This window comes from Macrobrachium nipponense, chromosome 24 (assembly GCF_015104395.2).
Source record: "Macrobrachium nipponense isolate FS-2020 chromosome 24, ASM1510439v2, whole genome shotgun sequence".
Lineage (NCBI taxonomy): Eukaryota > Metazoa > Arthropoda > Malacostraca > Decapoda > Palaemonidae > Macrobrachium > Macrobrachium nipponense.
In genome coordinates this window covers 5,761,771-5,774,341 of record NC_061091.1, presented here as the reverse complement: position 1 = coordinate 5,774,341, position 12,571 = coordinate 5,761,771, and the positions used below count along the sequence as shown (strand labels likewise).

General features: G+C 38.1%; 3 protein-coding genes across 3 annotated transcripts in view; 2 read left to right on the top strand and 1 right to left on the bottom strand.

The window, feature by feature from the left end:
- LOC135205775 (trypsin alpha-3-like) overlaps positions 1-12,571 on the bottom strand; it is a 281,700-nt gene that overhangs the window by 138,470 nt on the left and 130,659 nt on the right. The window lies entirely within an intron of this gene.
- LOC135205388 (hemocyanin B chain-like) lies at positions 402-3,750 on the top strand. Its single transcript, XM_064235882.1, has 3 exons — positions 402-557; positions 1,517-3,040; positions 3,167-3,750. The coding sequence occupies exons 1-3, from the start codon at positions 455-457 to the stop codon at positions 3,601-3,603; spliced, it is 2,064 nt and encodes a 687-aa protein (XP_064091952.1). The 5' UTR covers positions 402-454; the 3' UTR covers positions 3,604-3,750.
- On the top strand, positions 7,884-11,266 carry LOC135205386 (hemocyanin B chain-like). The gene is made up of 3 exons (XM_064235879.1): positions 7,884-8,039; positions 9,008-10,531; positions 10,658-11,266. The coding sequence occupies exons 1-3, from the start codon at positions 7,937-7,939 to the stop codon at positions 11,092-11,094; spliced, it is 2,064 nt and encodes a 687-aa protein (XP_064091949.1). The 5' UTR covers positions 7,884-7,936; the 3' UTR covers positions 11,095-11,266.

The window sequence follows — 12,571 nt, the reverse complement described above, 5'->3', positions numbered from 1 at the left end:
GAGCATTTGCATCTCCCTTTGTAACAGACTTAGACCATTTAATCTGTGTCATGTATATGAAATACTTTTACCAGACTTCCCCCCAAGAAACTAATGCTGTAATCTAGATCAGTTCAGACGGTCTTCGCTGACCAACCTTTTTTGTAGCTCATAAGCTCATAAAAACCGCCATGTACCTACAACTATTTTTGTTATGCCGGTCTTTTTGTATCACAACTGCCGTCGTGTGTGTGTCTGTGTCTCTGCACCAAGCAGCTCTAGAGCAGAAAACAAGAGGTTGACAGAATCGTTCGATGATGATAAGAGCAATCGACTGTACTATCCTTATCTGAGGCCAATAGGTATGTAGTGTCTGCTGATTTCACGGTGACACAGGCGACGGACTTTGCCTCGGCCTTGCCAGGCCAGCGTGTATATAAGAGCCCCCGATTCCCCTGGTCCGGCACAGCACACAATGAAGGTGTTTGTCTTGTGCGCTCTGCTGGCTGCTGCCGCAGCCTGGCCCAGCTTTAGCTTCGAGAGTCACTCTCTGGACGGCTTCCAGAGCGATGCTTCAGGTGAGATTGGAATTGTGGCATCTTAATAGGCCTGTCATCCACATTAGGAAACATTGTTTGCAAACTTTTCATCTTGAGGCCTGTCATCCACATTAGGAAACATTGTTTGCAAGCAAAGTTTGCAAATACTTTTTACTGCATATTTTGTTTCCCATCCAGAATGGAAAACATTTAGTGTTTCTGTGTGTATATGTATAAATACACATGTATAATGTATGTTTATACTTATACATGTATATATAAACATGTACAATGTATGTATACATAGATGCATGTATACGTGTATATATGTACCTACTTTCAATTCCACCAAAGAATGTCAGCATGATATGCTCCTTTTTCTAAAAAAAACTTCCTCACCCATCTCTTTTCTTTCTCTTATCCCTCCTCGAATGCGTTAAAATGGCCAATTAGAATACAGAGGCTACCGCACCGACAAGCATCCTGACTACAACTGAGGTCTGGACAGGAAACATTGTTTGCAAAACAGTATTTCCTAGTGTAGACAGGCCTTTAGCCGCATGAACCTTTTGTGTGTGTGTGTGTGTGTGTCCTCAGTGGCCTTGGTCATGCTCAGAACCTTTGGTCTGTTGCTCTTTCTAATTTGTCAACAATATATCCCAAAGAATTACAGAATATTCTAAAAAGATATTGTTGGGTTTTGGGATATGGGCTAAGAAAGTGCTGATTCAGTTTTCAGATTGTTCCAGATCTGGATGCTGATCCAGTAAATGAAAAGTTTAATAGTTTGTGAGATTCAAGTAGCCATTGGTTACTCATTTTCTGGGGTTGGTAGATACTGTCAGTGTTGTGTTAACAGGAATGTCAAACGAAGTGGTTTGCCATCGCATGTAAAGAGTTTTTAGACAAAATTAAGGTTCAATTACCGTTCTCATTACAATGACGTTTTTCTTTCTAGCGTACTTTTTTAAAAATCTATTTTTCTTCTTGTATTTTAGATGTTCCAGTGGCTAAGAGACAAAAGGATGTGAACCATCTACTCTGGAAAGTATATGATCACCTACACTTTGATGACTTGAAAGGATATGCTGAAAGCTTTGATCCTGAGGCTGACACCTCTATGTACAAGGATGGAGGTGAAGCTGTACACCATCTTGTCAAGGAACTGAAGGATCACAGACTTTTGGAGCAGCACCACTGGTTCTCTCTTTTCAATGAACGCCAGAGGGAAGAAGCTCTGATGCTTTTCGATGTACTCATGCAGTGCAAGACTTGGGATTGCGCAGTACACAATGCAGCATACTGGCGAGAGCGCATGAACGAAGGAGAGTTTGTGTATGCCCTTTACACTGCTGTCATTCACTCTGATCTTGGACATGGCATTGTTCTCCCCCCACTTTATGAAGTTACTCCTCACATGTTCACAAACAGTGAAGTTATCCAGAAAGCTTACACCGCCAAGATGACCAATACCCCAGGTAGCTTCCATATGGAGTTCACTGGTACCAAAAAGAACAAGGAACAACGTGTGGCCTACTTTGGAGAGGACATTGGCATGAATGTGCACCACGTCACTTGGCACATGGATTTCCCCTTCTGGTGGGAAGACAAATATGGACATCACTTGGACCGCAAGGGAGAACTCTTCTTCTGGGTACATCATCAGCTGACTGTGCGCTTTGATTCTGAGCGTCTCTCCAACTACTTGGATATGGTGGACGAACTTCACTGGGAAAAACCAGTTGAAGAAGGTTTCGCCCCACACACTGTATACAAATATGGTGGTGAATTCCCAGCTCGCCCAGACCACATTCACTTTGAAGACGTTGATGGAGTAGCTAGAGTCCGTGACATGATTATCACAGAAAGCCGCATCCGTGATGCTATTGCCCATGGATATATAACTGACAAGGATGGAAAAGTCATTGACATCATGAATGATAGGGGAATTGACAAACTTGGTGACATTATTGAGTCATCAATGTACAGTCCTAATGTTCAGTATTATGGTGCACTCCATAACTTGGCTCACATCATGCTTGGTCGTCAAGGTGATCCCCATGGAAAATACAACATGCCCCCAGGTGTTATGGAACACTTTGAAACAGCCACTCGTGATCCTACATTCTTCAGACTTCATAAATATATGGATAATATCTTTAAGGAACACAAGGATTCACTTACTCCATACACTCATGAGGACTTGGATTTCCCTGGAATTGATGTAGAAAGCATTGCAGTGAAGGGACCTCTTCGAACTTATTTTGAAGATTATGAGTTTGACCTGCGAAATGCTGTAGACAGTGCTGCAGGCATTGCTGATGTGGAACTAAAGGCACATGTTGCTCGTCTTAATCACCACGACTTCTCCTTTGTTGCTGACATCAACAACAACAATGGCAATGAAGTAGTTGCTACTTTCCGTCTGTATTTGTGCCCTGACTTTGACAGCAATGGAGAGAGATTCTATTATGAAAATGGTCACTGGCATTGCATTGAAATGGACAAGTTTTGGAAGAAATGTAAGTAATAACTTTGGATTTTTGTCAACATTTAATCAGATATACAGGGCATATTTCATTTATTCTACATTACACTCATTATTTTTTAATTATTGTTATAAATATGCTTTACTTTTATTTCTACAGTGTCTCCTGGGGCTAACCACATTGAAAGGAAGTCAAGCGAATCGGCAGTCACCGTTCCAGACGTACCAAGCTTCCAGTCTCTTATTGATGCTGCTGACAGCGGCAGCTTCGACATGCACGAATTCGAAAGGGCTTGTGGAATTCCCAACAGGATGCTCCTGCCCAAGGGTAAGAAGGACGGCATGGACTTCTCACTCTTCTTGGCTGTCACAGACGGTAGCTACGACCTCACTCATCCTGATGTAGATTCAGAGCATGGCGGCACTCACGCTCACTGCGGTGCTCACGGAGAAGTCTACCCAGACAAGCGCCCCATGGGCTTCCCTCTGGATCGCAAGATTCCCGACAGGCGCGTCTTTGATGAAACCACTAACATTAAATTCAGTCACGTGAAAGTATATCATGATGACAGCAAACTCACCACTGTAGGACATTAAATGACCCAAGAAAAATATCTTAATGTTTTAACTGGAGGAATTGAACTTTCAATCATTTGATGTCCCTATTTTCTCAACTTAGTATTTTTAATCAATTTTGGTTCCAAACTTAATGCAAAAATGAAGAAATAAAATTCATCAGTAACACTGTAAAGTTTTATTTATTCACAATGGCCTCCTAAATTAACAACATACAATAGAGGGATTAACAGGAAATCCAAATACGTGCTAACTATTACTTCCGATAAACATTTTAAGTTTAATTAAGGCTATTGAAAAAAACTGCGAAAGAGTAACACACACACAATATATATATATATATATATATATATATATATATATATATATATATATATATATATATATAAATAAACTCCTCCGGTTAAGACAGGATACATATTAAGTAAAAAAAGGCCAATTAAAACACTCTGGTTTAAAGCTAAGGATTATACTTCGGTGAACTGGGGTCACCGCTAAGCCAATGTTGGTTGTGTTAATTGTCTTAATTCTCTTCATCATTGCCTTAAGTAACACAATGTATATATGGTCAGAGCCCCAGGCTCCATTGGAAAGGTTAATCCTATTATCTTGTTGCTTATTCAGTGAAGATTCTACCTCCTGACATTTGTATCGACAGCTGCTCTTGTAGAAAATTCGGGATGAGTTCCAATCCATGGTATGGTTCATGTTATTTATATGATGGAAAATTGCCGAAATACATCGTCCACATCTAATTTATCGTTTATGTTGAGTTAATCTTTCCAAGAGAAATTTTCTTGTAAAACCGTACTATTTCGGATGTAACTGAGGAACCTATGTCGGATCGGCATGTTGGTTACTTAAGGCCTAAAACGACAGTCATAGAGCCGCAGCTGTTAACTGGCATCTCTCCATTTGGATTCTTCAATCTGAAATCCATTTAATCTTGCTAATGAACTTTTCCTTATGCGAGCATACACCTTCTTGTATTACCACTTGTCTTCTTCCTTTTTTATGGTTCCTTAATTTTTCTCACCGACTTCATGACCGCATTATCCATCCTCCTGTATTCCTGCACACAATTTTATGGTCCGTCTGGCAATGGATCTTGAAACAATCTCTGGATATCTGTGTACGCAAGGACTAATGTTGTGAAAGTGGTGAGAGTACTGGGCGTTCATCGATTATTCCCTGGAGTGAACGAGTACAGAAACACCAGTGTGAATTATTTTGTAATAAATTCCACCTCATCAGTAAATCTGTTTAATTAATATTTTAATATACATAGGTGCACACATACACATGCACACACAAACATATATATATATATATATTTATTATATATATATACATATATATATATATATATATCTATATATATATATAATATATACATATATATATATATATATATATATATATATATATACAAATGTCAGGTGGTAGAATCTTCACTGATAAAGCAACAAGATAATAGGATTAACCTTTCCAATGGAGCCTGGGGCTCTGACCATATAGACATTGTGTTACTTAAGGCAATGATGAAGAGAATTAAGACAATTAACAGAACCAACATCGGTTTAGCGGTGACCCCAGTCCATATCGAACCGTGATTCATTTATATATCATTTATATATATATATATATATATATATATATATATATATATATATATATATATATATTGTTTGTGTGTTACTCTTTTGCAAGTTTTTCAATTAGTTAATTAAACTTAAAATGTTTATCGGAAGTAATAGTTAGCATATATATATATATATATATATATATATATATATATATATGTTTAAAAACTCACAGTAGATGCACGTGACTCCAGTACATATAAGTGAATACCACAGGAAAATGACAGGCAGAAGGTCAGTACCAAGCACTTTTTCTGTTTATTCGGGCATATTCGGGGCAAGGAAAATAAAAAAATAGATACATAAACAGGAGAAAGCACTTGCTACTAACGTTCTGCTTGTCATTTTCCTGTGGTATTCGCGTATATATATATAATATATATATATATATATATATATATATATATATATATATATATATATATATATATATATATCTTTTGCGCGCAGGTAATTAGTTGGTTTGGAGACAACATCAACCCACCTCGACTCCGGTGGTGTTTGTAATGCTTTTGACAGCACGTAGCCAATCTATAAGTCATATCACATTTCCGTAATTCATATACATATATCGAGCTACAATGTCCTTTAATATCTAATTCGCTCTACCTCGGAATTAATATATTTTCATTTATGCTTAACCGAAGGGGAATTTTTTCTCGATAATAGGCTTGCCTGGACCAGGGCGCGAACCCATGGATCCTTTCAAATCCAGGAACGTCAGTGAAGCTTTTACCTACTACACCACCGCGAGAGGCTAAAAGTTCATGTCGCCTCTCACCCTCATATACCTTTCGCGCGCAGGTAATTAGTTGGTTTGGAGACAACATCAATCCACCTCGACTCCGGTAGTGTTTGTAGTGCTTTTGACAGCACGTAGCCAATCTATAAGTCATATCACATTTCCGTGATTCATATATATAAATATATATATAATATATATGTATATATAGATATATATGATATATATATATATATATATATATATATATATATATGTGTATAATCAAAAGGTCACTTAAACACACAAATTCACTGGTTACGTGAAATTTATTTCAAGAGAATTCACAATACGGAGTTTCTGCAACCCTTGAAGCCCCTCAGTCTAGGTCACGAATCTTAAATCATTTGGAAAATACTGAAACACTTGGTAAATGACAGATTTGTTCAACTAAATGTACTTCCAAGAATGGAAAATTCTTTTTCCACTGTGGTTCATAAAATGTACGTGGACATCAATATTCATAGTGGACAAGACATCAATATTCAAAGTGGAAAAGACATCATAATCATATCACATTATTTATTATTAAGTCTCTAATGCCAAGTACTTTGCTAACTGAGCTACCTACATGTTTATACAGCAAATAGAATTTGATGGAATGGAAAAATCTACATGAAATAAAACATTCTATCTCAAATGATCTAATATACCTTTCCTTCTCAAATTCAGGGCTTGATTTATCACATTACTCTCTTGCACACCGTCATCTAGAATTCGGTATAAATGCAAATTCTGACACTCTGACAAGCAGAACTATGTATATCAAAGTCAAGGTTTTTTGTGAAATTCACTTTAGCCTTACAAATCACTTGAAATTTTTTTTTGAAGGACAGCCTTGATGAACATCTAATATTAACGCAGATATTCGGCAAACTAAAGACCATTGCCTGTCGTGAACAACTTTCAAGTTTTCCTGATGTGTTCTGAAAGAACAAAAACGTCTTAGGTTCATACCTTTGCTTAAACATGCTCCTTTCACTCGTCAGGTAAGAACAATGGGAGGACGTCTAGTAGCGACTTCTGATACTCACAGAATCAAAACAAGATTCACAATGTGAGAACTTTTAACGCTAAATTCATACAAGGTTTAGTGACTGGACCTTCCGCATCTCCCACAGCAACATGTTGCTTATTTTTTTTTATATCTGATTTGCATTGGCTGACAGACATTTTCAATAACACTGTAGTGAAAACTTGTAAAAGGTTATTCCAAGCATAAAGCTCAGGATTTTTTCAGATATGATGGATGTGCATGTACAACCCCACTTACTTTCTAATTCTAATAAGGTCAACTGCGTTTTTTACGAGTCATTCATACTCAAGCAGGAGCGTTTATGTTGAACGTATGGCCATTACAAGACGGGCAACGTTGAGAACGAAGTTGTTCTTTTTAAAACCGTTTCTGCAGTGTAATTAAAAGTAAGGACGTGATGAATGAGCAAAATCGTTGCCCTTTTAGTGACCTTAAAATAAGAGCATTTGCATCTCCCTTTGTAACAGACTTAGACCATTTAATCTGTGTCATGTATATGAAATACTTTTACCAGACTTCCCCCCAAGAAACTAATGCTGTAATCTAGATCAGTTCAGACGGTCTTCGCTGACCAACCTTTTTTGTAGCTCATAAGCTCATAAAAACCGCCATGTACCTACAACTATTTTTGTTATGCCGGTCTTTTTGTATCACAACTGCCGTCGTGTGTGTGTCTGTGTCTCTGCACCAAGCAGCTCTAGAGCAGAAAACAAGAGGTTGACAGAATCGTTCGATGATGATAAGAGCAATCGACTGTACTATCCTTATCTGAGGCCAATAGGTATGTAGTGTCTGCTGATTTCACGGTGACACAGGCGACGGACTTTGCCTCGGCCTTGCCAGGCCAGCGTGTATATAAGAGCCCCCGATTCCCCTGGTCCGGCACAGCACACAATGAAGGTGTTTGTCTTGTGCGCTCTGCTGGCTGCTGCCGCAGCCTGGCCCAGCTTTAGCTTCGAGAGTCACTCTCTGGACGGCTTCCAGAGCGATGCTTCAGGTGAGATTGGAATTGTGGCATCTTAATAGGCCTGTCATCCACATTAGGAAACATTGTTTGCAAACTTTTCATCTTGAGGCCTGTCATCCACATTAGGAAACATTGTTTGCAAGCAAAGTTTGCAAATACTTTTTACTGCATATTTTGTTTCCCATCCAGAATGGAAAACATTTAGTGTTTCTGTGTGTATATGTATAAATACACATGTATAATGTATGTATATACTTATACATGTAAATATAAACAAGTACAATGTATGTATACATAGATGCATGCATACGTGTATATATGTACCTACTTTCAATTCCACGAAAGAATGTCAGCATGACATGCTCCTTTTTCTAAAAAAAACTTCCTCACCCATCGCTTTTCTTTCTCTTATCCCTCCTCGAATGCGTTAAAATGGCCAATTAGAATACAGAGGCTACCGCACCGACAAGCATCCTGACGACAACTGAGGTCTGGACAGGAAACATTGTTTGCAAAACAATATTTCCTAGTGTAGACAGGCCTTTAGCCGCATGAACCTTTTGTGTGTGTGTGTGTGTGTGTGTGTGTGTCCTCAGTGGCCTTGGTCATGCTCAGAACCTTTGGTCGGTTGCTCTTTCTAATTTGTCAACAATATATCCCAAAGAATTACAGAATATTCTAAAAAGATATTGTTGGGTTTTGGGATATGGGCTAAGAAAGTGCTGATTCAGTTTTCAGATTGTTCCAGATCTGGATGCTGATCCAGTAAATGGAAAGTTTAATAGTTTGTGAGATTCAAGTAGCCATTGGTTACTCATTTTCTGGGGTTTGGTAGATACTGTCAGTGTTGTGTTATCAGGAATGTCAAACGAAGTGGTTTGCCATCGCATGTAAAGAGTTTTTAGACAAAATTAAGGTTCAATTACCGTTCTCATTACAATGACGTTTTTCTTTCTAACGTACTTTTTTAAAAATCTTTTTTTCTTCTTGTATTTTAGATGTTCCAGTGGCTAAGAGACAAAAGGATGTGAACCATCTACTCTGGAAAGTATATGATCACCTACACTTTGATGACTTGAAAGGATATGCTGAAAGCTTTGATCCTGAGGCTGACACCTCTATGTACAAGGATGGAGGTGAAGCTGTACACCATCTTGTCAAGGAACTGAAGGATCACAGACTTTTGGAGCAGCACCACTGGTTCTCTCTTTTCAATGAACGCCAGAGGGAAGAAGCTCTGATGCTTTTCGATGTACTCATGCAGTGCAAGACTTGGGATTGCGCAGTACACAATGCAGCATACTGGCGAGAGCGCATGAACGAAGGAGAGTTTGTGTATGCCCTTTACACTGCTGTCATTCACTCTGATCTTGGACATGGCATTATTCTCCCCCCACTTTATGAAGTTACTCCTCACATGTTCACAAACAGTGAAGTTATCCAGAAAGCGTACACTGCCAAGATGACCAATACCCCAGGAAGCTTCCATATGGAGTTCACTGGTACCAAAAAGAACAAGGAACAACGTGTGGCGTACTTTGGAGAGGACATTGGCATGAATGTGCACCACGTCACTTGGCACATGGATTTCCCCTTCTGGTGGGAAGACAAATATGGACATCACTTGGACCGCAAGGGAGAACTCTTCTTCTGGGTTCATCATCAGCTCACTGTTCGCTTTGATTCTGAGCGTCTCTCCAACTACCTGGATATGGTGGACGAGCTTCACTGGGAAAAACCAGTTGAAGAAGGTTTTGCCCCACACACTGTATACAAATATGGTGGTGAATTCCCAGCTCGCCCAGACCACATTCACTTTGAAGACGTTGATGGAGTAGCTAGAGTCCGTGACATGATTATCACAGAAAGCCGCATCCGTGATGCTATTGCCCATGGATATATAACTGACAAGGATGGAAAAGTCATTGACATCAAGAATGATAGGGGAATTGACAAACTTGGTGACATTATTGAGTCATCAATGTACAGTCCTAATGTTCAGTATTATGGTGCACTCCATAACTTGGCTCACATCATGCTTGGTCGTCAAGGTGATCCCCATGGAAAATACAACATGCCCCCAGGTGTTATGGAACACTTTGAAACAGCCACTCGTGATCCTACATTCTTCAGACTTCATAAATATATGGATAATATCTTTAAGGAACACAAGGATTCACTTACTCCATACACTCATGAGGACTTGGATTTCCCTGGAATTGATGTAGAAAGCATTGCAGTGAAGGGACCTCTTCGAACTTATTTTGAAGATTATGAGTTTGACCTGCGAAATGCTGTAGACAGTGCTGCAGGCATTGCTGATGTGGAACTAAAGGCACATGTTGCTCGTCTTAATCACCACGACTTCTCCTTTGTTGCTGACATCAACAACAACAATGGCAATGAAGTAGTTGCTACTTTCCGTCTGTATTTGTGCCCTGACTTTGACAGCAATGGAGAGAGATTCTATTATGAAAATGGTCACTGGCATTGCATTGAAATGGACAAGTTTTGGAAGAAATGTAAGTAATAACTTTGGATCTTTGTCAACATTTATTCAGATATAAAGGGCATATTTCATTTATTCTACATTACACTCATTATTTTTTAATTATTGTTATAAATATGCTTTACTTTTATTTCTACAGTGTCTCCTGGGGCTAACCACATTGAAAGGAAGTCAAGCGAATCGGCAGTCACCGTTCCAGACGTACCAAGCTTCCAGTCTCTTATTGATGCTGCTGACAGTGGCAGCTTCGACATGCACGAATTCGAAAGGGCTTGCGGAATTCCCAACAGGATGCTCCTGCCCAAGGGTAAGAAGGACGGCATGGACTTCTCACTCTTCTTGGCTGTCACAGACGGTAGCTACGACCTCACTCATCCTGATGTAGATTCAGAGCATGGCGGCACTCACGCTCACTGCGGTGCTCACGGAGAAGTCTACCCTGACAAGCGCCCCATGGGCTTCCCTCTGGATCGCAGGATTCCAGACAGGCGCGTCTTTGATGAAACCACTAACATCAAATTCAGCCACGTGAAAGTTTACCATGATGAACGCAAATTCACTATTGTAGGACATTAAATGACCAAAGAAAAATATCTTAACGTTTTAATTGTCACCAACGCTTGTTAATATAGGAGCAGAATGCTGCCATCTTTTTATTGTCACATGACTTAAATTTTTATTGTCATAAGATCTAAAATTTTAGCTTAAAAACTGAAAGCCTTAAAAAAAATAAAATAACAGCTTCTTATGAAGATACTTTTTCATTTCCTTAACAGACCCCGTGTGGCACAAATGTCTAAATTTGTCATTTTAATTTTCGACATATTAGATTGTACAATCTTCTAAATCCAATGTATTTGCAATAAGTGAATAATACTGACTAAAACTCATAGTGTATGACAAATCATTTTATCATCGTTTTTGATGTGGCCCACTAAATTAAATGTACATTATGTACATGCACATGTATGTATGTGCACATGTATGTATGTATGTATTTATGTATATATATATATATATATATATATATATATATATATATATGTATATAGTATATATATATATATATATATATATATATATATTGAAAATAAATAAACAAAGAACCATAAAAGAGACATTCAAATACTATATAAATAAATATACTTCTACCCAAGTGGAAAAGTATAAGGAATATATATATATATATATATATATATATATATATATATATATATATATATATATATATATAAATAAATATATATATATATATATATATATATATATATATACATACATGTAAAAGTAATGCCACAGAGGGAAATGAAAACATGAGAATTGCCGAGATCTTTCGATTTTAACGACCCTTTACTTAAGGCAAGACTGATCAGAACAGAGAAAAAAGCAGTACAGGTGAGCACATACAAACGGACATTACAGGATCAACAAATGGTCCAATTCACTTTAAAGAAACGAAAAAAAAAATCCTGTGGGCTAGATTAAAGATTTTAAAAGCAGCCACCCACACGTGGTCACAGGTAATTTAGTCAGAAAACAATACTTTTTGAAAACAAAGAGCCATATACGGCCGGACAGTACAAATTTAGTAAAACCCCGAAGGATTTAGGAGCTTTGCAGTCAGAGACACTGGTCAAAGGGAATTTAATTCGAAAAACAATACGCTTTGTATTAGTAACATTAATTTACAAAAATGTTCGTTTCTCACTCAGTGTTTGAACATTTTTGTAAATTTCATGTTACTAATACAGTGTATTGTTTTTCGAATTAAATTCCCTTTGACCAGTGTGCCGCCCAGATTAATATATTGTAACCCTTCGCCCCCTCTTTCCGACTTTGTAAGTGAAGGCCTGTCAACTTCTTTTATATTCAGTGTGAACTTGAAAATGTAGGACATACTACGAAAGTACTTGTTCCAGGTCCCTGTTTCATTAACCCTTCTACCTTGGATTGAAGGATGTTCTCAAGTACGTGTTCCTCCGTGCTACATACATACATACATACATACATCATCATACATACATACACACACACATACTATATATATATATAT

Coding starts and splice junctions, on each gene's coding strand:
- LOC135205388 (XM_064235882.1), top strand. CDS start 455: ATGAAGGTGTTTGTCTTGTGCGCTCTGCTGGCTGCTGCCGCAGCCTGG. Junction 558..1,516: donor CTTCCAGAGCGATGCTTCAG/GTGAGATTGGAA, acceptor CTTGTATTTTAG/ATGTTCCAGTGGCTAAGAGA. Junction 3,041..3,166: donor GGACAAGTTTTGGAAGAAAT/GTAAGTAATAAC, acceptor TTATTTCTACAG/TGTCTCCTGGGGCTAACCAC.
- LOC135205386 (XM_064235879.1), top strand. CDS start 7,937: ATGAAGGTGTTTGTCTTGTGCGCTCTGCTGGCTGCTGCCGCAGCCTGG. Junction 8,040..9,007: donor CTTCCAGAGCGATGCTTCAG/GTGAGATTGGAA, acceptor CTTGTATTTTAG/ATGTTCCAGTGGCTAAGAGA. Junction 10,532..10,657: donor GGACAAGTTTTGGAAGAAAT/GTAAGTAATAAC, acceptor TTATTTCTACAG/TGTCTCCTGGGGCTAACCAC.